This window comes from Rhamphochromis sp. 'chilingali' (assembly GCF_963969265.1).
Source record: "Rhamphochromis sp. 'chilingali' genome assembly, chromosome: 20".
Lineage (NCBI taxonomy): Eukaryota > Metazoa > Chordata > Actinopteri > Cichliformes > Cichlidae > Rhamphochromis > Rhamphochromis sp. 'chilingali'.
In genome coordinates this window covers 26,141,373-26,168,493 of record NC_137947.1, presented here as the reverse complement: position 1 = coordinate 26,168,493, position 27,121 = coordinate 26,141,373, and the positions used below count along the sequence as shown (strand labels likewise).

The 27,121-nt window shown below is 41.8% G+C and overlaps 1 protein-coding gene across 6 annotated transcripts in view; it reads left to right on the top strand.

Annotated features, from left to right (window-relative positions):
* ehbp1 (EH domain binding protein 1) overlaps positions 1-27,121 on the top strand; it is a 167,911-nt gene that overhangs the window by 57,093 nt on the left and 83,697 nt on the right. For all 6 annotated transcript variants that reach the window (XM_080869874.1, XM_080869878.1, XM_080869877.1 and 3 more), the window contains 5 exons: positions 1,675-1,856; positions 3,281-3,420; positions 7,244-7,381; positions 8,391-8,652; positions 13,380-13,626. In XM_080869874.1, coding sequence (XP_080726000.1) covers positions 1,675-1,856; positions 3,281-3,420; positions 7,244-7,381; positions 8,391-8,652; positions 13,380-13,626 — 969 coding nt within the window. The remainder of the gene's footprint in view (positions 1-1,674; positions 1,857-3,280; positions 3,421-7,243; positions 7,382-8,390; positions 8,653-13,379; positions 13,627-27,121) is intronic.

Below are 27,121 nucleotides of genomic sequence, written 5' to 3'. Positions count from 1 at the left end.
CCACTGCAGTGGAGGTTTCCCTTTGATGGAGTCAGCAAAACTGTCTGAAAAAGAACCGTCATCTGAAAACAAAGGCTCTCTCACCTCAGAGTAGTCTGTCTCAAGCATCAACTTATTTGTTTTATTATGTGTTATCAAATTTGTTAGCTTATAGGTAAAATATAATTTGACATGTGCAAAGTTCATATAAGGTCGTGAAGGCTTGGATTGTTTACTTCAGTGTTTATTGTGTCCACTTCTTCAGTATTTCCGGCCACAGTTATTTGCAGTTTGAGTATCACATGTTGGGTCTCGTATGGTTGGCCTGTAACACTTTTAATCTCTATTTGGAGCTTACATATTTTCTCTCTATATTACCAAAAGCTTTACCACTCTGTACTGATACAAATTCTGTGTGTGTGAGTGTGAGAGTGTGTGTGAATACCCTGCAGTCCTCAGCGATAAGGCTGAGATTGAGTTTTCCCCCACAGAGCCATAGCGTCCAAGGAGTGTGTGTGTGTATGTGTTTGTGTGTGAAGACATCAGGAAACAGGCAATGTAAAGAGCTTGTATCGCTTTATCTAGCCTATCCGCCAGAGTGTATGTGTATATGTATATGTGCTCTCAGACTGGTGTAGTGTGAAAGGGAGCTTGCTGGTTTGCTTTATTCGGTATTGTGCGCACGAGAGGATGAATCCTCAGGGCTCGATTCACAGCTGAGAAAAGTAGGTATTTTTCTGTGGTATAGCTGGATGCAGCTTTTAGACAGCCGTGCAGTGAAATGGAGACAAAAAGTGAGAGCAGGCGAAACCAGGCATTTTAAAAAGAAAAGAGAACACGTGCCGTACCGCTGCCTGCTGCTTTCATTCTGGCTGGTCTGTGAAGGGACGTGTGAGACAGGTTGGTTTTGGTGCTAAGATCAGTGCCTTCTCCCATGCAAATAGGGAAAAAGAACATTTAACCAGGAAACACATTACAAAAACAGAATCAGTTAAAAGAGAGGAGGCACAAGAGAACCGAGAGGGGCATGGTATGTCAGTGGTATGAACACAGCAAGGAGGTGAACCAGCCTGATATTCACTGACAGCATGGTGCTTCCATAGCAGGCAAAACCCATCAGTTTTTGTTGGAGGGAGGGCAGACAAAAGGCTGGAGCATCCCCAACTGTTTAGTTTCCATATCTAGCAGTCAGTGACAAGGCTTTCCGGCAGTTCTTATTTTTAACACACGGTCCTCTGGTGAGCAGCTTGCACACACACACACACACACACACACACACACACACACACACACACACACACACACACACACACACACACACACACACACACACACACACGCAGGGCCATGTCACTGATTGTATAACTCTTATCACCTGGTCTGTGGCATATTCCCAAATTCTAATTTGACTGCTAGCCCCTGGCCCAGAGCCCATCTCTGAAAAGAAGTACAGCAAATATGGCTTCAGCGCGGACCTTTGATAGGAAATATCAGGAGGGATTTTACAGCAGAATTCACAATGAGGAATTCAGGAGGGACCCACTTCTAGCTTCTTCTGGATTTATATAAACCTGACACTGATGGGCCATCAGTTTAACCCTCTCCCAGCACTTTATGAAAGTTTCAAAACAATAAAAAAAACAATTAAACTCAACCTCTTTTTTTCTTTCTTTCTTAAATTCTGTCTGTCCACAGGAGTCTCCATCAGGGCGGAGGAAGGCCTTGGCCACTAGCAGTATAAACATGAAACAATACGCCAGTCCGATGCCCACACAGACAGATGTCAAGCTGAAGTTTAAGCCGCTGTCCAAGAAGGTGGTGTCAGCCACGCTGCAGTTCTCCCTCTCCTGCATTTTCCTCCGCGAGGGGAAGGCCACGTAAGTTTTTGTTTTCTTATATTATGACCCACATCCTTCGGAAGTGGTTACACGTTGCGATATTCAGCAGTGTTCTAAGTTCTTTGTAACCCTCACTAGTTATAACATTAAGTCTGATGCATGTAGGAATAATACCTATCAAATTGGGCCCAACACCCATGTTCACTTCTTCCTTGTTCTGTTGCCTTTGCTTGTGTTGAGTTAATCAGTGTGTCGTTTCATGTTTCAAAAGTAATTTAAGCAAGCACATAGTGAGATCGTCATGTTCAATTTTGCTGTCTTTAATCACAAGACCGTTACAGCAGTCAACTTTGAATGTCTCACACTAGTGACTGATTGGAGCCACAGATATCCACATGACTCTTTCACATTGGTCACAATTAATTTTGGACAGTCTGGCTTCATTAGGCTCTAATTTAGAGTCTAGTAATGAAGAGACTTTTATCCACTGAAGGGTATGAAAGGATATTTTTTTTAAAAGTAATAAAGTTGCCAAGTTTGCAGCAAAGAGGACAAGTAAAGCTGTTGATAATCCCTGCTGTGAGTAAGAGAGTAATTTGTGTTACCCTTTGCAGACCAGTAACACATGCTTGGTATAAAAGTCTAGCTAATACCCTTTTTATGTCACTTCTAACCAGAGGTGACTGAAAATCTAAATTTTCTTTGTTAATCTGTTAGAGGGTGAAATTTTGCTTTTTGTTCCATTTATCAGTTTAAATTATAGGTACATACAGACACACACACAGACACTTGTCAATCGTTTTAAGATATTGAACCATCTTTCATTTGAAGACATGCTTTCAGTCAGTGTTTTCTGTTTGTTATTCATTTTAATTTGATGGCAGCAACTTTCATTTAAAGATACCCCTCCCCACACACACAAACACATATACACTGAGCATGAGCAAAGCGGCGAGGCCTTTGTTGTGTCGCGGATGGCGGGTCGATGGCGCGTAACCCTTGTTAACCCTTCGGGGAATGATGTCGACCACACACAAACAAACTCCATCACAGCAGTTCAAATGAGCCCATGGGCCTGGGAAACACCAAACACAAAGAACAGAGAGGAGAATACAGCGATTATGATGGAGCGGTGGTATCGAGGGACTGTGGGGAGGGGGGCGCACAGAGGACTACATAAAATACAAGAAATGATGTAGAAATGCATCAGTGGGGCAGAGGCTGGAGTCAAAACCAAGCTTTAAAGAAGCTTTAAAATGTGAGGGAGGGGTGTTAAAGTTTTAGGTGTAAAAATGGTCGTCTGGAGTGAAGAAATGATTGAAAGAGATGGATTTTAAATGTATGTGGGGTGTGTAGGTTAAATTGTCCTATCTGTCTTGATGTTTTTCAGCTGCATGTATTTCTCTATCTATGTGTATACATTGTTTTGGTTCTTGGTTTTTTTTGGGGCTGGTGGGGTCCAGTGATGAGGACATGCAGAGCCTGGCCAGCCTGATGAGCATGAAACAGGCGGACATTGGCAACCTGGATGACTTTGAGGAGGAGAATGAGGAGGATGAGGAGAACAGGGTCAACCAGGAGGAGAAAGCTGCTAAGATCACAGGTAAAACACTGGAGGAGCACTTTTTTATTTTGCTTTGTAAGATCAAAGATTTATCTGCTGAAAGTCATTGAAGTTGCTTTTGGTCATTTGATCAAAATCCCCAAAACGCCCGAAATTTCCCAGACTTCCTGAAGAATAAGCGCGGGACCCAGGCTTCATTTGGGGCATTTACTTTGCTTCTTGGTTTCTTTGTTTTCCCCAATTTATGCTTGTGTGTGTGTGTGTGTGTGTGTGTGTGTGTGTGTGTGTGTGTGTGTGTGTGTGTGTGTGTGTGTGTGTGTGTGTGTGTGTGTGTGTGTGTGTGTGTGTTTTTCCACAAATAAAAAAGTGAGAGTTTGTAAATTCATGAGCTTTATTTGCCGTGTATTGTCTGCTTCAGGGCGTTTTCTGTTGCTTTGACTTTCCCACATCCTTGTTACCCCTCGTTCCCCTCGTCTTGTATTGGTTGCACTGGCAGACTGACGGTGGCTTGGCTCCTTCCTTACATCCATGATTCATTCTACGGTCGCATGTACGGGCCGCGCTGCTTCCTGCTTTGCTTAATCCAACTTTTCAAAGCGCCACCTCTTCATGTTAAGCTTCATTTTTTCTCTCCTTTCTTTTTCATGCTCTTCATCTCATTTATATGTATATGCATTGAGCGCCTACAGCTACGCTTCACTAGCACACATCTCTGAATCAAAGGATGGGCCGGGCTGCCAAAACTCGCTGCTGTCATATTCTTGCCTGAATGGTACCTCCAGAGCAAGCCAGCAAGCAGCCCCAGCAATACTAACACTAGGCTAACCAATGCATACGCTGTAAAACACATGTTCTCTTTTGTCTTTTTATATGCTGTATGTAAATTATGAAACCTCAATAAAACTCTGTGTTTATATAGGGTTGTTAGTCATTGTTCAGTATTACCTCTTTATTTATCAGTCTGGAACCTGAAGCTCTGGAGGCATGTCAGAAATGTTATTTTAAAGTAGATAAAGTTTTTTTCTTTTTAGCTTTTGGCTCTGTGCATGCATTTAGCACTGCAGTGCTGATGCAGTGTTTCCCACAGAACACGGTTTCCTCTGCAAATATTTTATAACTGAGCAATAGTGAGTCTCTACTCCTGGGGATAAACGTCTTCCACATCTTGGATGGCAGTGAGTGATGACAGTTGTTGTTCTGCTCTGGAGCCTTCAGGAGTTTGACATGTTGGTACATGAACCAGTTCTCCATATGCTGCCAGCTCTGGTTACAGTGAGAAAGAAAGACTTTCTTACTTAGACCTGCTGGAGTCTAAGACACAGGGTAGAGCATGTTCAACCCCAGGAGAAGAGACTGTAGAAATGGCTGAATGATATCCACCTTCAAGTGTACACTTTACAGAGAGTCTATGGGAACACCACAGTCTGCTTGTTCGGTGATGATATAATGATGCTCTTTCCCGGTCCAGCGTTGAACGAGGCTCTGTCCTTTTTAATGTGCTGCAGTGCTTCAATTCTTGTTTTTGGATCCGACCCCCTAAAAAACTTTTAACCCTTCAGAACATATTCTGGCGTTGAGATTAAGCTTAGTATCAGGACAAATCTGGACTGTTTTAAACTTTCAGTAATGTCCCAGAGCTTTGTTTGTTTTTGGGAACTGAAGGAGTGTTTGGACCTGGATATTGCTACTGATATGAAACGTAGCAAACAACTAGTTGCCCAGCAAAAATTGAGCAGCACAAGACAGGACGAGCTAGCTATTTATCATTAACAGGCAGTCATAAATATACTTGATTGAGGTGACCTGCCCAGGTAAAGTTGGTGTGGGAAACACTGCATTTGGCTGTTAATACTATAAAGTTGTGAACTTTATAGTGTAGACCTTACCAGCTAAATGGTTGATCGCAGCGCTATTACTAACTAAAGCATGCACATTCACACTAGTGTTCCTCTTTACTAATCTGTTTGTACTTGCAGACTTGTTAGTGATAGAACTGATGATAATATAAACCAAACCAACAGTCTGCACTCAGTTATTGTGCAGTGTAATGTGCGGTGTGGATGTGTGTGGACATTCTGGATGGTGTGTGTTATTTTTGCCTTGTTCACTGCTTTTCTTCCTCCCTCCCTTCCTGTATGGACCTGTCGTTTGCAGAGATAGTAAACCAGTTGAATGCCCTCAGCTGCTTACATGGGGATGATGATGATGATGGTGGTGTTCCCAAGCGAGCACGCAAAGCAACAGCTAAGCCTGCTGCTTCCTCCCAAGGTCTTTTTTCACCTTTCTTTCACCCCTTTTCATCCCACGATTCTTCTTTTATTGTCTTGTGAGCATTGTGTTGCCTCTTCCTACCCCTCAGTGTCACGGTTTATATCTACATATTTATTTATTTTTTATTTTTCCTCCCATAATGTTCTGTCTCCCCCTCTTCCTCTCTCTTTGGCTCTACCCTCCCTTATCCCTTGATCCTTCGTGACATTGGTATTGTAGTCGTGTTGTGTGGTACGATTTATCTTCAATCATGTGGTGACGTGCAGTACGTGGTGTTGTGAACACATCAGTTGGTGTTCATCCTTTTGGTTCCTATTGTTTCTCTTATTTGACAATGTGACCTTTCCCACTCTTTTACTGCAATTGGTAGTGAACCAAACCAGGTAAAAAGAAAAGAAAAGAAAGAGACCCTTTTTCCTCTTTCAGGTCAAAGCAATATTTGTGTTTTCAAAATAGAATTAAGTATATTTATTTTAAATTGAGAATATTTAGCCTATGATATTCTCACGTGATCTTAAGCTAGATAAAAAAAAAAATGTTTTTTTAAAAGTCCGACCAATCTGTCTATAAAAGTAGAATAGTTAATTTAAATTTGGCCGCTTTCCCCTACATGCTCGTCTCCTTTTGCACTTCTAAGTCAGGTTCAGTGGCCCCTGGGTCATACCACCAGTGATGTTTCACACCTTGGCTAAATTTAAATAAAGTGTTTTGTTTTTCTTTTTTGCAAGGGCACAGTTGTAAAACTTTTTCATCTTATTAAAAATCGCATAAATAAGGGCTTTATGCGAAAGCTTTCCCTTTCTCCTCTGGGCAAATAACTCCAGTCACTGGTTCAACTGGAAATTACATCCTGTTGGCTAACAGTAATATACAACAAACATAGCTTTGTACTCTCAAGGTTTTCTGAGTTTATTTGGGGTCTTCCAACATTCTTCTCTTTGGATAGGAGTAGTCACAAACCCTCTCACAGATTTAAACACACTCTTGGACATGTGCACTTGTCATGGCCTAAAATTGGCCATGAATGTTGTGAGTTAAGTGCTGTTCCTCTTATCAGCCATCACCACTTCACATAGCCACACTACATATAGACCCAGGACACGTAGCTCACAGCACAGTTTTTCTTTATACTAGTTCAGATTTTCATGTTTCTCAGCAACATTTCTTGGCATCTACCTCAGGCACATTTACACTCTTTTCAAACTGACCCACACCCTGGCAGCATGCGATTGAACTACAGTGAGTATAGTGAAGATAAAGTACACAAGTACCCCCTCCAGCTGGGAACTCCATAGCAACACCATGCTTTCGCCACAGTCTCCCACAGTAACCCTCCATACCACACAAAATTTCCCAGAATGCCACTGTTGTATATGCTCTGAAGAAGGATGAAATGGTTGAGGAACAAAGGAGTTTAGGCAGTGCTCCCCAGCAAGCGGGATTTCTTATCCAAGACTGAATGGTTCACTCCGAAGTGCAGATTTTGGTGCATTTGGCTTTGTGGCTGTTTGTTCATTGCATTTTGTTGTGTAGCTGTTTTGACTCTGTAGTTTAATTTAAAATAACTTTTTATTGAACTCTTTGGCAACAGAGCTGATTAATAAGCTGAACTTCCTGGAAGACGAGGATCAGGATATGGCTCCCGCCATGAACAACAATCCTTTTGATGAGCCCGATGTCGACCTTCATCCCAACCATCTCAACCCATTTGATGATCCTGATGAGGAAGGTATGTGCAGCTCTGCCAGCTTCTGAAGAAAATGCACTCAACTTCATTTTAATATATAATAATTGTAAAAACTTGTAAAACGTGCCTGGCTTTGGTTGCGATCTTCTTGGTGTTGCTTTGGGAAAAGTCTTTGGGATGATGAGCAGTGTGGCTTTAAGGTTCTGATGTGCAGATACCATGAATGTGTATAATCCTCTGCAACTGTATCAGGCTTCAATGCTTTCAGTCAGACACCTAAACCAATATTTTTGTCTGACCACCTGAGTGGACAGGTATTTGTTTTTGAGTGTCACGCTCTCACATACATAAAAGCACACCTTTGCTGCCTATTTGCTTACTTAAGATGTCTTTGATCTTCAGCCTTAAATCCTGGATTTTACTTTCTCAAGTGCATATTTTTACGTATGTACATGTGTCCTTTAATGTCCTTATCATCTTCAACAAAGGTTTACTTATTTTGGGGACGATGCAGTTGCTGTTTTAATTCAATAGTGGCTGTGTGTAGGATTTGGTTGTCTTATGTTGGCAGTGAAGGCAGCATGAAGCATATGTGCAGGCACCACCCAGGAGCCCACACAGGGAACCTGGATCCTTAAAATGTTGAAATAAACTAAATATTATCCACACAATTTATGAAAAGTCAAATAGGCAGTTAACCTTCTAGGAGCTGGCATCCACATATGTGGACATCACATTTTGGGTTGTCTAGACCACAATACTAAATTTTACTGTACAAGGGCCTGATATCCTCTTCTCAGAAACTACATCAGGTAAAAAGATAATTCTTTGTTTTTACATTCATCAGGTCCCAATCAGCCCAAATAGCAAAGAGAAATAAAAATGTATGCCATGAAAGAGTTCCAGTCTTAGGAGGTTAAGGCACATTTATTTTGTTTCTCTCTGCTGTCTGTCTCTTCAACATACTGAGATCACAAGCTACCAAAGCTCATGTCAAGTCTAGGAGTAACATGATTTATACATGCTGTCAATGCTTTCTGTCCTCTGTCAGAGCCCCCTGCCCAGCCGGTCCTACGACCGCGGGCTGACGACAGTTCCTTTTATGACCACGACGACTCAAATCCGTTCAACGAGCCAGATGAGCCAGAGACACAAGCATGTCCGGGGAACCCCTTTGATGAGCCTGACCAGGACACAGACCCTCAGCCAGATCCAGAACCTCCCAAACCCAGGCAGAGGAAAGGTGTCCGGCCCGTTGACATGAGCAAGTACCTGTATGCGGACACTTCTCACAACGAGGAGGAGCTCGACAAGTAAGATTTTGTTATTCATTGGACAATTGTTTCAATGTCCAATGAATTGTTTCAAACAATGGTGTTTGTTTTTTGTTTTTTTGGGGGTTTTTTTTGCATTTGATGACACAGTAACTTTGAATTATGAGGCGTGAACATGCTGTTAAGTAAAGAGCATGCACCTTATCCTGTGCTATTTTTCTTTTTTTAAAGTGTCATGTTTTATTGTTTTATTGACCCGAGACCAGTGATTGAGCTTATAAACTGACTGGGAAAGTGTCTACTGTGCTGAAAAAGTGACTATAGGGCCATTTTCCCATAGACTTTTACACCGCAGAAAATCGTTGTGCAGTCAGAAGAGTCGCCCCCTGGTGGCAAATAGAAAGCATGTAGATTTAAGGGTTTCAGATCACTAGCCTCAAGTGGCCATTGGAGGAATTGCACTTTTCTTCATAAGTAGCGATACTTAAAGCGCTCTGTTACGTTCTCGATTACTGCTGGCAGCCCGAGTCCTGCAGCTCCCCCTCCTTCTAGAGGAGCACTTGTAGGCACAGCTCCCCCCTTCCAAACAGGGCAAAGTGACGAGGCAGCTCTTTCAACAGGAACAAGGGCCCTGTTGTTTCACTGCATTCTTTAACCTTGTCTCCCTCTTCAGTCTTCCACCCGTCCTCCCCATCCTCTCCCTCCCATCAACTTGTTGCCCCATACTTTCCCTCTTTCTCCTTCACTTCCTCGTAGACTCTGCTCATTTTTATTTCACCTTGGAGCTCCTTTACGCTTGCTCCCCACCCTCCCATTCCCTCTTCCTTGTTCCTGTTCCGCATCATTTCGGTTCATCAGTGCTGTCAGCTACTTTGTAAAGAAGAAAATATAAAGATGCTTCTATCTGTTGTTGAATTTAAAGATATGATGAATGTGGCAACGGAGGCGTTTTTTTGGTTATTTGTTTACTTTTTTTGGTATATGCTGCATTTTTAAAATTTTTCATTTTAGTTAAGTTTGGTGGCTGTGTTGTGCAACCCTTACTTATAAATATTTAATCTCAGTGGAACTTCCTGAAATTAAATAAATGAACAAGAAAAAATTTAGTCATTGAACGCAGCATAAAAAGGTAGCTTGTTGTGTATGTGTGAATCTCAGTTTTTACTGAAATGTTAGGCTATTTTATACTTAATAGGCTGTGTCACCTTCTCTAAAAGCTCAATATAGACTTTATCTTGTGATAGTAAAGGTTGCCAACCTTTAGGGGTTGAATCTTAGCTTCACACTGATGTGGGGATCCTTCTGAAGTGTTCCCATCAGTGAACCGTTTCACCAATAGTGTGTGACCATCTCCACAAGAGCAGCCGTGCCCAAATTGTCAATGTAAACCCCTTTTTGCCACTGAGCGAAGCCGTCACACAGACAGGCGTAGGTTTCACTCCTCTCAGCTGTCCAAAGACAGACAGGAATTGACTGGTGTGTTTCTTTTTCTCTCTCTTTTACATCAGGAGCAGCTCACTGCAGAATAGAAAGTTCAAGAGGGCAGCGCAGTGTTTTGACTGCAGCCCTTTCACATGTCTTTTAGCCAGCGATGGTCTGTTAGAGCTTTTCTATAGACCTGCCTCCTTTTCTTTTCTTCACTTCCCTCCTTTTTTCCCCCTTCTATCACTTTGCAGTAGGACACTGAGTACCTCCAACCTTCTCTTTCACAGATACCCAGTCAATCAGTTTTTCCTCTCACCCCCTCCTCCTCCTCCATCCAATTCTCTTGTTTGTTTAGGACTGCTTGTTGCATGTTGAGTGAATGTCTTAAGGCCGTGCCCCTGCTTTCATTGCCACCAGCATGCCTGTGTATTGATAACACTGTGGTATGTGTATGCGTGTGTGTTTTGGTGAGTGCTTGTGCGTGTGTGTAATGTAGTCAGTCGTGCTCTGGCCTGTCTGTCAGTAGTCCACCTTGGGTAGTGAGGATATGAGGTCACACAGTCCTGACCTCAGTGCACCTGCATCTTCTATTAACTTACCACTTTCTGTGTGCTGTTCATTGTGCTGCACCATACCTTTGTTTCCCTATTAATGAATTTATAGTTAGATCCTAGGATGTCTTTAAAAGGTCCTAATGGTTATTATAGGTCATTATAAACAAAATGTTTAATGATTAGGCAAAATATATACATATTTTCTAATGTTTTCTTGTATTCGACAACCTAATTTTACAAGATAAAAAATTAGGTTTTATATCTTATATAGCTTATATCAGAGGTGTGGACTCGAGTCACATGACTTGGACTCGAGTCAGACTCGAGTCATTAATTTTATGACTTTAGACTTGACTTGAAAAAATGTTCTAAGACTTGTGACTTGACTTGGACTTTTACACCAATGACTTGGGACTTGAATTGGACTTGAACCGGTTTACTTGAAAAGACTTGATATTTTACCCCAAATATAAAATTTAACATGCATATTATATAGAGATTGAAAATGTGACGTCATTCACGGGTAGAACCGCAAAGGATTCTGGGAACTCGTGGCAAGCGGTACTAGCGCACGCAGGCTTTCAATTAAAATCAGTTACACAGCGATAAAAAGAAACACAAAAATGTCAAGAAGCCGTTGTATTATTAACTGCAATAGCCGGTCGCATGACAGCCACGGGAAGCCGACGGGTAAAGAGATCGGTTGTTATCGGATTACGTCGTTGAAGAGAAATTGTTCAAGCCATGTTTCCGAAGTAACAAAGACGCGACTGGATTGCAGCCATTCTAAGACCAAATATAACGTCCCAGAACACTCCAGCTCACAGGTTAGTCTGCTCCAAGCATTTACACGAAGGTCAGTGTTTTTTAGTAGTTAATACGTCATTTTCATAACATAATTAGTGATATAGGTTACAAGCAAGTCTGGCGCTGAACAGAAATTGTCGCGCTATGCTCCTTTATTTATTGTGCATAAATAGTGAATTGTCCTGACACAATATTGCGTTTCGCTTCTGTTATTATGGTACATTGACAAAAACATATACTTTTATTCACAGGATAAAACAGTTGTTTTGTATCACTAATTGCCCAGTACGATTACAGCATACAATATTATTGTCACTGCTACATTTCTGTGATGGGTACCAGAAATTATTTCCACTACTAATTAATTACCGTTGAGCTCAAAGGTCCTATTAATAAACGGTTAAGGAATGTGTATTTATGACGACGATTTGTGAGACTGGTAAACTTATGATACGTACGATGGTCTTTACTTTCTACACGGTGCATTTCAAGGTCCTGCACCCATCCGGCGGTAAACTGTACCTGGGCTTGTTGCAGTGACCTGAAGTTACTAAACTTCATGAGTGTGTGCACTCACTCCAAGAACCGTATGATTATAAATATGCATATAAATATGCTAAGATGAGATAGCTGACTTCATCTAACTAGCAAATGTTGTCCAGGCTACGTTGGTGATACAGTTTTTTTTAATGTGTATGATATTTTTGTCATGCGATTTTAAAGCTGGTCCTACAAGCGCATCCAAGAATAACATGCAGCTTATCTCAGAACTGTCGGTGAAAATTATTCTTGGAGCTAAGTTTAATTGAGCTGCATTTTAAAGAGGTGCAATTTCACAATGTGTGTATATTTTCTAAGTTCACTATTTTGTCATGTGTTGAGAAAAACACAGATTTTAAAATTACATGGTCTAATATTTACATTTAGCATATAACTGCAACATTTTTTTTTTTTCATTTTTTTTTTTTAAAGACTCGAAAGGACTTGAAATTCAAAGTTTCAGACTTGTGACTTGACTCGGACTTTTACACCAGTGACTTGAGACTCGACTCTGACTTGCCTGACATTACTTGAGACTTGACTTGAGACTTGAGGATAAAGACTTGAGACTTACTTGAGACTTGCAAAACAATGACTTGGTCCCACCTCTGGCTTATATGTCTGTCTTTGAGATGGTTTATGTTAACTTTATTGGCATTTTGGAGCCTTTTATGCTTGTGTTGCTGCTGTAAGTCAGGAAATTTAGTTTTATTGTATAGCCCTGAATCACATGTAAAGGTTTAAAGGACTTCATAGGGAGAAGAGCACATTAAAAACACGAGAAAAAACAATAAAGTCACTAACACATTAAAATTCAAAAATGGACAAGAAAACAAAAAAGAAAATATTATAAACTTGTATTTAAAAATGAGAATAGGAAGATTTTATAGCTGCTCTAAATGTGGCTGAACAGTTAGTGTGGCCATTATCAGTGCTTTTTTTCCAATTCAATTCAGATTTATTTATATAGTGCCAATTCACAACAACACAACAACGACCCCAAGGCACTTTATTTTGCAAGGTAAAGATCTTGCAATAATAGAGAAAAAAATCCCAAGATCACAGTATGCCATGTAAGCAACAGTGGGGAGGAAGAAATCCCCTTTTAACAGGAAAAAATCTCCAGCAGCGCTATCCTCCACCCTCCAGTATCCCCAGTTCTGCTCGTTGAAGAATATTGTGTCTGTTGGTTTAGCTTTTTAAATTTATTTTTAAGATCAGGAGGATCTTAAAGTGCGAGTCGGGATATAACTGTAATATTTAAGACTTTATATATATAAGTATGAATATTTTAAATCATTTCTGTAGGATCATCAAAAACAGTGTAGCTCTGCTGTTCTGAATAAGCTCCAGCCTAGTGAAATACTGTTTTACAGCTCATTCTTTTTACAAATTCGATGGATAAATTACACCAATCTCTCTTTTCCCTTTTTTTCCCAGATCCAACCCATTCTACGAGCCAAGGACATCGAGCCCTGTGCAGCAGGATGCTGGTGGCCCCTCACCTGATGTGGCCAGCAGCCAGAAGAGGAGAGCTCCCCCACCCCCGGGCACTAGCCCTGGGCTTGGCCCCAGTTTACCACCCCACAAACCCACATCTGGCCCTGATGGGGAGAGAGCCCAGCCCGTCGGGCCCAGCCCAGTGGCAGCAATGATAGGGAGAGAGCTGGCCTCCTCTTCCCCCAAGGTACGCAGTCCTTGCTGAAATGTAAAAAACTTGATTTATCCCCATGTGATGCATGTGAAAAATACAGAAAGAAATGCACTGTGGCTGTGTCTGCAGCGTATCATTACTTTCTATTGTGAGAAATATACCTTTTAGAATAAAGCAATTTAAGATTTTGATTTTAACTTTGATCTCATCAACTACTTGTCGGCCTCGCAGACTCTTAAGTTCATTTAATTACATTTAATTCAAATCTCTGAGCTTGAACCCCAAAATTCAACAGATCTCAGCTCATGTCTACTTCCTGTCATTCACTCTAGCTCGTCCGTGCAGTATGTTTTATTATAAGTGAGTGAGTTGAAGCATTTTGAGTGTGTTGTGTGTGTATGTGTGTGTTCGCAGTAGTGTGTCCACATCCAGTGGTCCTTACATTAGCTTTTTTTCCGCCTGCACAGTCTCATCTCCTGCACCATTCTTTATGCTCATGAAACTCCCCAGCTCCTCATTTGAATATAGGTATTTGTTTATTGGGGTGTTTTCATATGTTTATTTATTTATTTAAATTAGGTAAATCATGGCTGGGTCTAATTAAATGGCTGATGGTCACACACACTCATGGCAGGAGTCAGACCACTGGTGGGGAATGATTGGCTGGGGGTGTGGGGATGAGTGGGGGTTAAAATTGTGAGTGTGTGTGTGTGTGTGTGTGTAGGGGCTCAATGAGCCTGTGTAGGGCTTAAACACAGGGGGCTTAACTACAGCAGAGCGATCACAAGGGGGTGTTGACCCCCTGTGCCCATGCACACACATACACGCAAACACAGTACAGTTAGTCATACACACACATAGACACACACAGGTCCCTCCTCCCCATGCAGCTGGCTAGCTGACTGTTTTAGTGTAGCTGGGCGGTGATGCTGGCCGTCCATGTAATTATGGCACAGTGCCTTTATCACCCAGCTGCAGTTGCCTGTGACCATGGGTGAGGGGGCCTAAACCACTTTAATTACCCAAAGCCAGTGGCCTGTGGTGGGCCACACTTCGCCAAGAGATGCCCCTGCCTCTGGAGCTTGGTGTGGAGGGGGCAAGGTGGGGTTTAGAGAATGAATTGTGACTGAAGAGGAGGGGTGAAATGAAGAATATGCTGAGGATAGTGAAGGGTTATAAGACGGCAGAAAAGAGAGGGAACATTTCCAGGGAATTGTGGAGAGAGAGCGCGAGAGAGATGGGATGTTCACAGTAAACAAGGATAGGCCTACAGGGTTTGTTGGCATATACAGCTAGTGTGAATAGGGTTTTTTTCCCCTCTTATTCACACCCAGCACCATGGTACACACCACAGCCTACACATGGGCTGTGAGATGACCTTTGAATGTATGAAGTCAGGGAGGATTAAGAGGAGACACCCTCACTATGAGAGGCCACGACAAAACCAACACATCATAACGCTAGGAACGTGCACAGAGTGTAAATGTATGCATGTATCTGTTCTTATAGTTTCCAGTGTGCCCAAGGCTCAGTTCTGTGAATATGTACTCGGGCAGTTATAACCTTCCCTCAAAACACAGCTAACCTCCGCCTCTCCCATATAAGGCGTCTACTCTTCATTCATATTTATTTTACCAATGTGGGCAAATTGTATGTAGGGCTGAGATAAACACACACACAGAATTCAGTTTAATCTCACAATGTGAATAGAAATTGATATCCAGAAAGCCACCATATTCAGTTCTACATTTACAAACCTGCCCTGAAGGGTTAGTATGAGTTTTTCTTTTTTCTTCTTTTTAAATGAAATCTTGTCTTTGGTAACCGAAAGAGATTAGCTTGTCTCGTTTCACCATTACATTTAACACATTTATTCGCTGCAGCAGAGGAACAAGCTTTAAATGGCTGGTCACTCAACAAATAGAAAACGAGTTTAAGGGTCAGCGCCTCGAGCAATGCTTCGGTGAAGATATTTCATAAACCTGTAAAAACCAAGCAAGAGTTCTAACAAGAAAATACAAGGCAACTACAGTCATGGAGAAAGATGTTTGCATTCACTCCAACAGATTTAGGATTAAACGTTTTCTTGGATGCAATCTCATCCTCCTTGTCATTGCATTAAAACCAGCCACTTCAGTGCCAGCCTGTGGAAAATCAGGACATCTACATGACATATGGTGTGCGCCCACTTATTCTATACACAGGTATTACACAGGTATTACACATATTGATTGGATTTACGTTAAGAATAATATGAGCTCGGTGCTCTGGATTTTTGCCAGTGAAACACATGGGCTGGCACTAACTCAAGTTCTTATGTAGATTCAGATGTAAATGCAGCATCTACAGAGGTTTCAGAAGCTTTTGTTTTGTTGCTCATGATGACTGGTGGACAGTAGGTCCCAACAAAACCCTGCTATATACTGAAGAGGATATGCAGATAGCACCTTTCTGAACAATATATTAGGACTTTGAGTATGTATTTTTAAACATAATTGAAAAAGGAGGCCTTTGCCTCAATGATCAATTAAAGGTGCCTTACTTCGGGTGATGTTTGTGTTTGAGGAAATGTGAAGGTAGGTCATACCTTGGCAGCGGTGGCTCAGGAGATACAGTGGGACATCTGTCAATGAGAAGGTCAATGGTTTGACGCCAGGCTCCTCTAGTCTGCATGCTGAAGTATTGCTGGGCAAGATACTGAAACCTTAATGCTCCTATCAAAGTGTTAATGTGTGAATTTTAGCTTAAAAGGTGCTTCTAGGAATCGGTGAATAAGGCTTGTAGAAAGAAAGTACTTGAAATGTAGCTACACTTCTCAGTGTTTGTCTCTGCACCGTTGTTATTGATGCCAGATTCAGACTACATTATAATAGCTTGATTGTGGCCAAAACCATGGGCGTCTTAAATGACCGCAGATCATTTTATCGTGTATACTGTGTCGTAACTGAAACTTCATCCAGAATGTCTTATGATGTCCAGACAGAAAGACCAACATGTCATGTATACACAGTTGTAAAGTTGTACATATGACTGCACATGAGTCCGGTTTTTACCATGTTGAAAGTTTATATGCACTTGTCATTAGGTCCGAATGCTTAGATGGCTGTTGCGAGTTTGACAGAGAAGTGACCGGGCTTGTTCTTTGACACATGAAGCCGACGCATTAAGATATCGTGAAAATAATGGAAAGGAGAGCATGTCTGAAAGGGGCTTTAGATGCTTCACAGCTCCCATACCAATATGTGATTCCATTGTCCCGTCTAGAGATCCTGAAGTGCGTCAAGTTTAAAGTGTAGCATCTGTGAAGGAGCTGGAAGGATGAAAACATCTGTGGGATTAATTTAAATGAACAGAGGGAGTTCCTGTTGGGCGGGCTGTGAGCTCTGTCTGGTCTGATTCAGTCCATCTCTTTTCCCTCGCTGTAACTCAGTGATCCTCTGCTCCTCCTTTTGTTTCATCTCCATCTCTATTCTGTAGTCAGAGCGCTCTACACTTAGATGCTCTGATCTTTGGATTTTCATCAAATTTCCGCTTCGTGACTTATTTGCCTTATTTTCATATAAAGAAAAGTTGGAGGTTGGATTATGCGCGTGGGCAGAAGTTTGAAAGAAAAAGTTCTGTGTTATCTTTATATTTGCCAAAGAATCTTGGAAACAGTAAGGAATTTTCAACTTTGTGGTTTATCTGTCAATACATTACATCCTGGAACTGGTGTGCGTTTGCTTTTCAAAAGCTTTTTTTAGGCTGTTCCTTAACTGTATACTGTGTGAATATCACCTATTTCTTTGTATGTCGAGTAATATTTCAAGCATAATCTTACATGAAATCTTTACCACTTTTCCCTTTATTAATTTTTGTTACAAGCACACTCACATTAGACACTAGAGGAATGTTTTCTTTCTCCCCTTCATTTGAAGGGCTTCAGTGATTACCCACGTTAGTCGAAGGGATCAAATTAAATAGAGTTTTGCAGGTTGTGAGAGCTCCTGTGCTGGGGGGAAGGAAGAGGCCAGAGCTCTCCTTCCTCTCCCACATGTTTTCACAGCCCCTCCTCCTGTTCAGACTACCTCCAAATTGAAATTAGAATAAATTAACATTATTTAATTGAGTTCGCAGAAGGCTGCGATATTTCTTAATTAGCTTTCACCGAGGTTCGCGGCAGGAGAGGACCACATCCGTGCTGTGGAGTGTTTCTGAGGTTACTGTGACGACTGAGGGATGTTTTTGGAGGACAGAGGGGAGCCCAAGAGACAAGGACAGTCATCTCTTGTCTTCTGATCTTTGCCCGTTGCAAGGTCTCTCGTCTTGTTATCATTACATCCAGTCCAAAGTTAATTCATCTTCTCTGATAAGTTTTGCAGACCTTTACACAAAGAAACTCAGATGGAGGACATAAAGAAAGTGGACTGGGTACGATGTTTTTAAGCAGCTACTGTAGATTTAAAAGCCTCCTTCGTTATAGTTGGAGCTTAAATGCTAAACTAAATGCCTTGTTGACTGTTGTTCATTTAAAGCACACTTCCATCTAGGTTCATTTTTCTGACATGTAAAGCTCTGCAAGATGGTGTCAGTAAACTCTTGTGGTAAGAGTTGTCCACACTCCACCTGAAGTGGCTCTATGCCCCACAGTTTGAGAACCACTGGGTTAAAAGTAAAAGATCAGGAGAGTGTTTTGTGTTTCTTAAATTTCAGAACTTGGCATCGCTATGAGCAAGGAAATGGGCATTGCGGTCCGTCTCTGAGACCAAAGCATTGAAGCCTCAGTGGCTCCCTTTGGCCACGCTGGCCTTTCCATAAGCTGTGTAATATTAGGAGAATAATCCTCGAGAGGAGTAAGGCTAAATAATTACCTTTCAGTGTCTACCTTTTCTCAGCGTGGACCCCTCCCCAAACTTTTTTTTGCCGTCTCTGAGTGGTCTGTCATTGGATCTTGTGGGAGAAAGGAGACCCAGTTTCTTCTCTCAGTCGGTGTAGGTCCAATCATCGGGCTTCCTGTTGTTGCTTCAAGATGCAGGGCATCGCTGTCATCAAGTTAGTGGAAAGGTAGAAGACGATACCAACCTCTGTACGGTCTGCAGTCTCAGAAGTTTAAGGAAATATTTAATACGTATACTTTTGGCTGTTTGTTTAAATCATCACTAAATACAGTGGGGCAAAAAAGTATTTAGTCAGCCACCGATTGTGCAAGTTCCCCCACTTAAAATGATGACAGAGGTCAGTAATTTGCACCAGAGGTTCACTTCAACTGTGAGAGACAGAATGTGAAAAAAAAATCCACGAATCCACATGGTAGGATTTGTAAAGAATTTATTCGTAAATCAGGGTGGAAAATAAGTATTTGGTCAATAACAAAAATACAACTCAATACTTTGTAACATAACCTTTGTTGGCAATAACAGAGGTCAAACGTTTACTATAGGTCTTTACCAGGTTTGCACACACAGTAGCTGGTATTTTGGCCCATTCCTCCATGCAGATCTTCTCGAGAGCAGTGATGTTTTGGGGCTGTCGCCGAGCAACACGGACTTTCAACTCCCGCCACAGATTTTCTATGGGGTTGAGGTCTGGAGACTGGCTAGGCCACTCCAGGACTTTCAAATGCTTCTTACGGAGCCACTCCTTTGTTGCCCGGGCGGTGTGTTTTGGATCATTGTCATGTTGGAAGACCCAGCCTCGTTTCATCTTCAAAGTTCTCACTGATGGAAGGAGGTTTTGGCTCAAAATCTCACGGTACATGGCCCCATTCATTCTGTCCTTAACACGGATCAGTCGTCCTGTCCCCTTGGCAGAAAAACAGCCCCATAGCATGATGTTTCCAGCCCCATGCTTCACAGTAGGTATGGTGTTCTTGGGATGCAACTCAGTATTCTTCTTCCTCCAAACACGACGAGTTGAGTTTATACCAAAAAGTTCTACTTTGGTTTCATCTGACCACATGACATTCTCCCAATCCTCTGCTGTATCATCCATGTGCTCTCTGGCAAACTTCAGACGGGCCTGGACATGCGCTGGCTTCAGCAGCGGAACACGTCTGGCACTGCGGGATTTGATTCCCTGCCGTTGTAGTGTGTTACTGATGGTGACCTTTGTTACTTTGGTCCCAGCTCTCTGCAGGTCATTCACCAGGTCCCCCCGTGTGGTTCTGGGATCTTTGCTCACCGTTCTCATGATCATTTTGACCCCACGGGATGAGATCTTGCGTGGAGCCCCAGATCGAGGGAGATTATCAGTGGTCTTGTATGTCTTCCATTTTCTGATGATTGCTCCCACAGTTGATTTTTTCACACCAAGCTGCTTGCCTATTGTAGATTCACTCTTCCCAGTCTGGTGCAGGTCTACAATACTTTTCCTGGTGTCCTTCGAAAGCTCTTTGGTCTTGGCCATGGCGGAGTTTGGAGTCTGACTGTTTGAGGCTGTGGACAGGTGTCTTTTATACAGATGATGAGTTCAAACAGGTGCCATTCATACAGGTAACGAGTGGGGGACAGAAAAGCTTCTTACAGAGGACGTTACAGGTCTGTGAGAGCCAGAGATTTTCCTTGTTTGAGGTGACCAAATACTTATTTTCCACCCTAATTTACGAATAAATTCTTTACAAATCCTACCATGTGGATTCATGGATTTTTTTTTCACATTCTGTCTCTCACAGTTGAAGTGTACCTCTGGTGCAAATTACTGACCTCTGTCATCATTTTAAGTGGGGGAACTTGCACAATCGGTGGCTGACTAAATACTTTTTTGCCCCACTGTATGTTTGCATCAATTAAATGAGATCCAGTGGTGGTGAACAGTTCGAGCCATGTTTGAGGCACAGTTTTAATCCTGAAGTCTCACAGGGCACCAGGCATTTACACGTTTAATCATTTCAAGTAGACAAACAAAAATATTAATATTACACACCCTTCCCATTTCAGTTTTACTCACTGGTAGCCATGAAGTGACAAGTGTGTGTGTTTGTTGTGTGTATTAACGTGCTGTCTTGTGTGTGTTGTGAGGGATATATTTTGATCCAGTTACTGTAATGCGGCTATCATTTTTCCACCTCTTCCTCTGTTGGGTGCATGTCGAGTTCACAAGTTAAGCACTGCGAAGAGCTCACTCTCTTCAATACCCGCGCCGACTGGTGTAAAAGGGCCTTCCGCAAAGCGCCGCTTGTAATCTGCCTTTGGTAAGTCCTCCTTAGTTTTATCTGCCAAGGATTACCTCACAAGCTGCAAGCAGGAGAGAACGAGGGAGACGCAGAGCAAGAGAGAGAGAAATGAAAAGCAAGTCAAACAGAAAACGATGAAGATGGAACAAAATGAAAACAAATCGCTGTGTAATCTCTGAAAGAAGGAGACCTGCTTTTGAGTTGAAGGGAAGTTTCCCTCGCCACTCATTTAGAGAAGGAATTGACTAATCCCTCCATGATTGATGTCTGCTATGAGAGGCTCTATGGCAGACTAATAGGGCTTATGAGGATGACCAGAAAGTCCTTTGTGTGTGCGTGTGTGTGTGCATGTGTGTGCGTATGTGTGCACGTGTAGGAACCAAACCTTTTTGTCTTGTGTGTCCTTCTATCCAGTGGCCGTAGAGGCCAGGGGTTTGAATGACATAGCAGCCGAAGAAGGGGTAACTTTATCTTAATCTGGTCTTAATCTGCCCTGGTGCTCCAGGTGTGTGTGGGCCTAAACCTTGAAGGATCCTGGGTTTTGGGGTGAGGTTTAAGGGGACTTCATCTGAGGAGATAGAAGTCCATGCACTTGAAAACTCCTTGGACCTCCAGAGGGTCTGAGACCCCCCGCACATTCCTGAAAACCGCACTCACTTAGTGAAGCTGAACCTTCTTCCCGTCATCTTTAAGTGGCCCTTCCTACATTTTAATTGAATTAAACCAACCGTTCTCCTTAATTTAAAAAAGACCTTGGAAGTATCTTATGAATTAGTCAGTGATTTCTCTTTCAAATTGTGCGGGTGTGTTCAAGTGTGTGTACATGCACACACGTGCACTCTTGTGTCTGTGTTTGAGGAAAAGAGAGTGAGTGTAGAAATGATAAGGCTTTAATTGCCTCTTCCTAAAGCCCTCCAGCCCCCCTCTTTCGGCCTATTATAGTATGCAGGTGTGTGCTTTTATGTGCTATAGGAAATACTAAGTGGCATTTCCAGTGCTCAACTCTCACATCACCTGGTGGCATCCTTCTCAGTTTGTATTTGAGCTTTCACAGACCTCCTTTGACCTAAGCAGGAGTTGATGCATAAATCCAGTCCTGCAGGTACAGTTTGGACCCTTTGAAATGTTCGTTCGGTCTTTTTGTGTAAAGACCCCCCATGTTATGAGAGTTAGTAGAAAGTTGCAGTTAGTTATGGCTGAAATGTTCCTCATATACAGAGATTTGAACTCCTTTATGGTCTCAATCATCATCTGTGATCAGCCCAGCCATGAACCTCACTCTAACCCTATCCTAGCAAAATAGGGTTTGTTTGTTTATTTAATGGTTTTCCCAATTCTTGATAAACTATTTACTTGACACTATAAATTATGACTGTAACAGTTATAGTCCGTATTTCATGTTTAAAAAAACAAAGTCAGAGAGGCCAAAAGGAATGACTGCTTACTCTTCAAATTAGTTGCTGCATAAATGTCTGTCCATTAATTGGTCGATTGTGGGATTGATTACTGACATTCAGAAGAATAAAGCTGCTCAGAATCTCCATGTCTACTGAACAGTGTCATGTTAAGCTGCGATCTAATAATTAGCATTTCAACATATAAACTATTAAATGCTAAAAATGAGAAATTGCTGAAGGTGGAGCCATCAGGGGCCTATAGAGATTAAAGTCAGGTGTTCAAGCACCACCCAGATGTATTATTGCCTTTTAGTCACTTAAATGTTCTATTCTTTCTCCAAACTTTTTCTCTTTCCGGATGCTCCTGTCAGTCCTCCTCCACCACACCCATCCTCCTTTTCTCTCTGTGTTGATGCATGTGTATTCTGATCAGGAGTCAAAGGGGTGACTTTGTAATTATGTTCATTTTAATTGGCTCTGCTATCACCCCTCTCATCACTCTGGAGCCCACGCTGCGCTGGACAATGGCAGTCTGTAGTGTCGGGGTTAAGCAACCGCTGTGTTAACACCCCCCCCCCCCCCCCAAAAAATAAAATAAAATAAAAAACACGCACACTCATGTGTATGTATGTATGTATGTATATACACACACACACACACACACACACACACACACACACACACACACACACACACACACAAAAAAAAACTGCCTCTTTACCTGCAGAACATAATTCCTAAAGTGGCCTCCTTAATGAGTTTTCCCTGCCCTGGCTTAGATTAATTGATAAATGGTGGTTTTATCAGCCCAGCTCATCTCTGAATCCATTGCACCACTAATTTGTTTGTTGAAGATGTCAGTTAAAGGAGATTAATACGGTATAGATTTATAAAAACAACATCCACCTTCTTTTCCTCTCTCTGTTCTTTCTCCCAAACCTTGTTACTTATCTGAGAAGGTGGAGGAAGAGCATAAGATTTAGATGGATGTTAAGGTGCAGTTTTAATGTTGGTCACGAAGAAATCCTGCTGGAAAAAAATGGACTTTAGATTTAAAATCTAATTTTGATCTCAGACGGGTTTTTTAGCTCTGAAAATGTGTCTTTTGTTTGTAAGAAGTTAGAAGGTGAAGGTACTTTGAGGGCCCGTGACTCAGAAAATGTCTTCTGATTTATAAAAAAGTGTGTGTGTGTGTGTGTGTGTGTGTGTGTGTGTGTGTCAGCTGAATGTGATGGGGTCAGGTGGCAGGATAAAAAACCCAGTTACAAATAAACAGACAAACACTGTTTGAACAGATTTATCGAATGGTTTGAATATTGAAGTGCAGCAGAGCCACAAGGACACGCCAATAATGCCAAACTGCATTAAAAAAAATTCAATTAAAATCTATGTGCAAACTTACCTTTGCCTATTTTTTCTAATTTGATCAACTCCAAGAGGGTAACAGCAGGAAAGTAGTTGTAGGTAGTCTTTGCTATAACGCTGTTCTGTGACTTCCTGCCTTCCAGAGCTGCTTCACCTGTGTTTTTCACAGGTCCTCATAGACTTGCAGTCTCTTAAGTTTGTCTCCTTCACTGCTCAACCAAGTGCACAGTTGAAATGGCAGTTAAAACAGACTAATGCACTATAGATTTATAAAAGCAGCCTCCCATTTTCTCCTCTTTCTCACAAACCTTATTTATCTGAGGGAGATTAGGAGGCAATTAGAACATTAGATGTGGGCGGACTTTGAATTTGTGCAAAACTGGATTTTAAAATGTAAGTTTATTTCCTGGCAAAGGCATGTCTTGGCCATACGTACCCATATACAGGGCAACCATATACACTGATTTTGAGCGGTGTTTGAAGTGGCAACTGTGAGGTTTCAGTTTGAGCTAGTGACAGTGTAATTTTATGAAATGGTGATTGAGGAGAAGGAAATGGCTCACTGGAATGGCTCAGGAGGAGTCTGAAGTATCCTCTGTTAGATCAGTGTAACTTATGAGAGGAAGCAGATGGAGAAGGACTCAAAGAAATGGAGTGTAGGACATTTTTACCATCAGTGATGTTGTCTTGGTTTGTCCCCACTGCAGACAGCATCCTCACCGCACGTACTCGATCTCAAACCTACCCACCCTGCATGCCTTTTCCCCACAGCCAAAGCTAATTTGCAGAGGCGTGAGTGTGGGTAATGCTACTGCCGTTTCCATGACAAGCTAAAGCCAGCGCTTACACCGCATTATGCCCCTGTGTTACATGTTAGGCGAGTAAGTGGGCGGGTGGGCACACTGCAAGCTGGCACTGTCCCTCCCTCCATTTTATTTTCCTTTTTTTTTTTTTTTTTCCCCAGTGAATGGTTTTATTTCAATTTCAAAGGCTTGTCCTCTCCTGTATGCTTTTTTTTTTAAAGACAGCTTTGCGTGGTTATGCCTGTGGAGCAAAATAGGCCTTGGAAGCGATACGGTCCTGGAAAAGGAAACCGCTTTTCCAGATTTTTGCATTTTACATCTCTGTAGCCAACTGCCGAAAGGCCCTCTGTCTTGGCCTGCAAGTGATGGAAAGCGTGAATCACCAGCAACCTCCCCCCCATCGCCATCATGATGAGTTTATTTACATATTTCTTTACTTGGTGACAGTACACAAAGCCACAGTGCAAAGATTTGTTAAATAGCTATGAAAACTTACTGAAGCAATTTCAGTGTGTCATAGATGGGCTGCCCTTCTGTTTCCACCTGTTCGTAAAATAAAGCCCAACTTAACTAAACAGCGTCTGAGCTCTCGTACTCATACCTCTCTTTGGAAGGAGGCCCCCACCCCAGTCGATTACAAAGGTAATGTGACATACATTTCCTTTGTATGTTAATGTGTATTATTTTTTACGCTACATTCACTCTCCTCTCCTGTTCCACCCTTTTGCCCCCCATCCCCCACAAACCCCTCCTTCTCCCCAATCTCCTTATTGCCCCATCCACTTCACATCTCCATTTACATAATTGAACTTTTGATTGGACTTTGCTCCCTCCCCTCCGCTCTCACGCAGGCAGCGTTTGAAATCCGAAGCATAATTTCATGGGTAAGATGACGCGAGGTGATCGTTCTCTCTCTCTCTCTCTTTTCCGCTCCGTGTTTTTCCTAATGTGAAGACGTTGGACTTGGAAAGCTCAGATTAAACAAATTGCTTGTTTTGATTGAAGGTGCAATTAAATAATTGAGCATGTGGTTATTTGGAGACGAGCCAATCAGATGAGGTTTTTCTGTAGCAGGATGGACAGGCCACTTAAGTGCACCAACCCTATCCTCTTAAATATGAGCAGGTATTAATTTTTTCCCCAAGTATGTGTATCTTGGATAAGAGGAGTGTGTTAGGCTACCATTTCTAAGATGTTGTTATCCATACAGTAAGTGTGTATGTCCCTGCTGTTTGCATGCATGTACAGTATGTGTGTCTTGTGTGTACTTTGCACTGCGTGTATATGTGTGTGCATGGACTTTCCTTTTTTTTCTTTTTTTGCCTTAGGCTCCTTGAGCGGATTACAAGTTTTAAAGAGTATGAGATTCAACACCTCCTCAAATCTGACACTCTGACACTGCTTTGAAGCCTCGAAAGTGAGATTGGAAAGACATGGAAGCTCTTTTCTCTCCACAGAGTCGTGGGTTTATGTCATTGGGTTGAGCCCAGTTAAGTTTCCATTGAAGCGTCATGCCCCAGAGTGAGAGACAAAGCTGCCACTTTAAAATGTTTGACTTGTGTCTTTTTTTTTTATGACTCAGAAAGGCTAGTTTGGTGGCCTCTGTGTGCTTTAGCCCCCATGTTTAATGCCACGTGACTTTGTTTACATTTGTTGATCTTTGTTTGGGTACAGTTTAGTAGACTTTCTTTCAGATTTTTACCCTTGACTCTGCAATTCTCCACACTGTTAGTGGGGCAAAAGGTATAAGACTTGTCTACAATAAGCAATTAAAAGTTGCTTTATTAACTAAACTAATGACTGGAATCAAAATCTTACCATCCACCCATCCACCTATGATTATCTGAAGTTTAGTCCCAGTGGCATCAAACTATTTAGGGTGTTCTAGATGTCTTCTCCCCTTTCACCATGACTATCCAGTTGAGACTGGAAGTTACCATTGACCACTTCACAGGTCGTCTTACAGTCATTAAATAAGTAAGTTGAATTCCCTCACTTGGGACAGCCACTTTCCCCCAACCAAGAGGAAACAATCCACCTTTTTCTGGCAGAGAACCTCCGCCTTGGAGCTGCTGACTTTTATCCCAATAGTTTCACTACAAACCGCCACAGTGTGTGCTGACGATCACGCTCCAAATGTAACGTATTTCTACAGCTAAAGACTGTTTTTGAGTCTTACAGATGTAAATTGTTGCTGTTCTTTTACAAAACTTCTTTTTTGCATTTCCATTATAAATGGTAGATTTGATCAGTGTGTAAAAACTGAAATATATTTTATTTTCAGACTGTCCATCTGTTTTGTAAATAAGAAATTAATTTCATTAATGTTTCCTGGAAACCTTTTAAGGAGGTAGGGTAAGATGCGTCTTTTCAACTTATGGTTTCAGCTTATCTCGAGTAGCTCAGTTGAACATTTTCTTTACTTTTGAATAAAGTGGAGAATTTGTGTCTTTATTTATTTAATAAAGTGGCTTTACCCGTGCTTCCCACTTGATCGAAAGCATTTGTAATATTGTCTTGCCTATCTAGAGTAAATTAAATAGTTGCTCATGGTCCACATCTACAGTAAAGACAACAACCTCACTCTAGAATTGTTCTGTAGCTCCACATTATCCTGTGAGAGCTTATTAATTATCTCTGTCATTGTTGAGCAGCATCACCGTTATTTCAGATCTCACATCACCCTCCCAAAATCACATCTGTGAAACCCAAAATCCTCCTCCTGACTCCAGTACCAACAGGAAGCTGGATGCTTCCATTCCCAGGTTTCCTCCTATCTTTCATTCAGGCATTGTAGTGAGCTTAACCCCCCT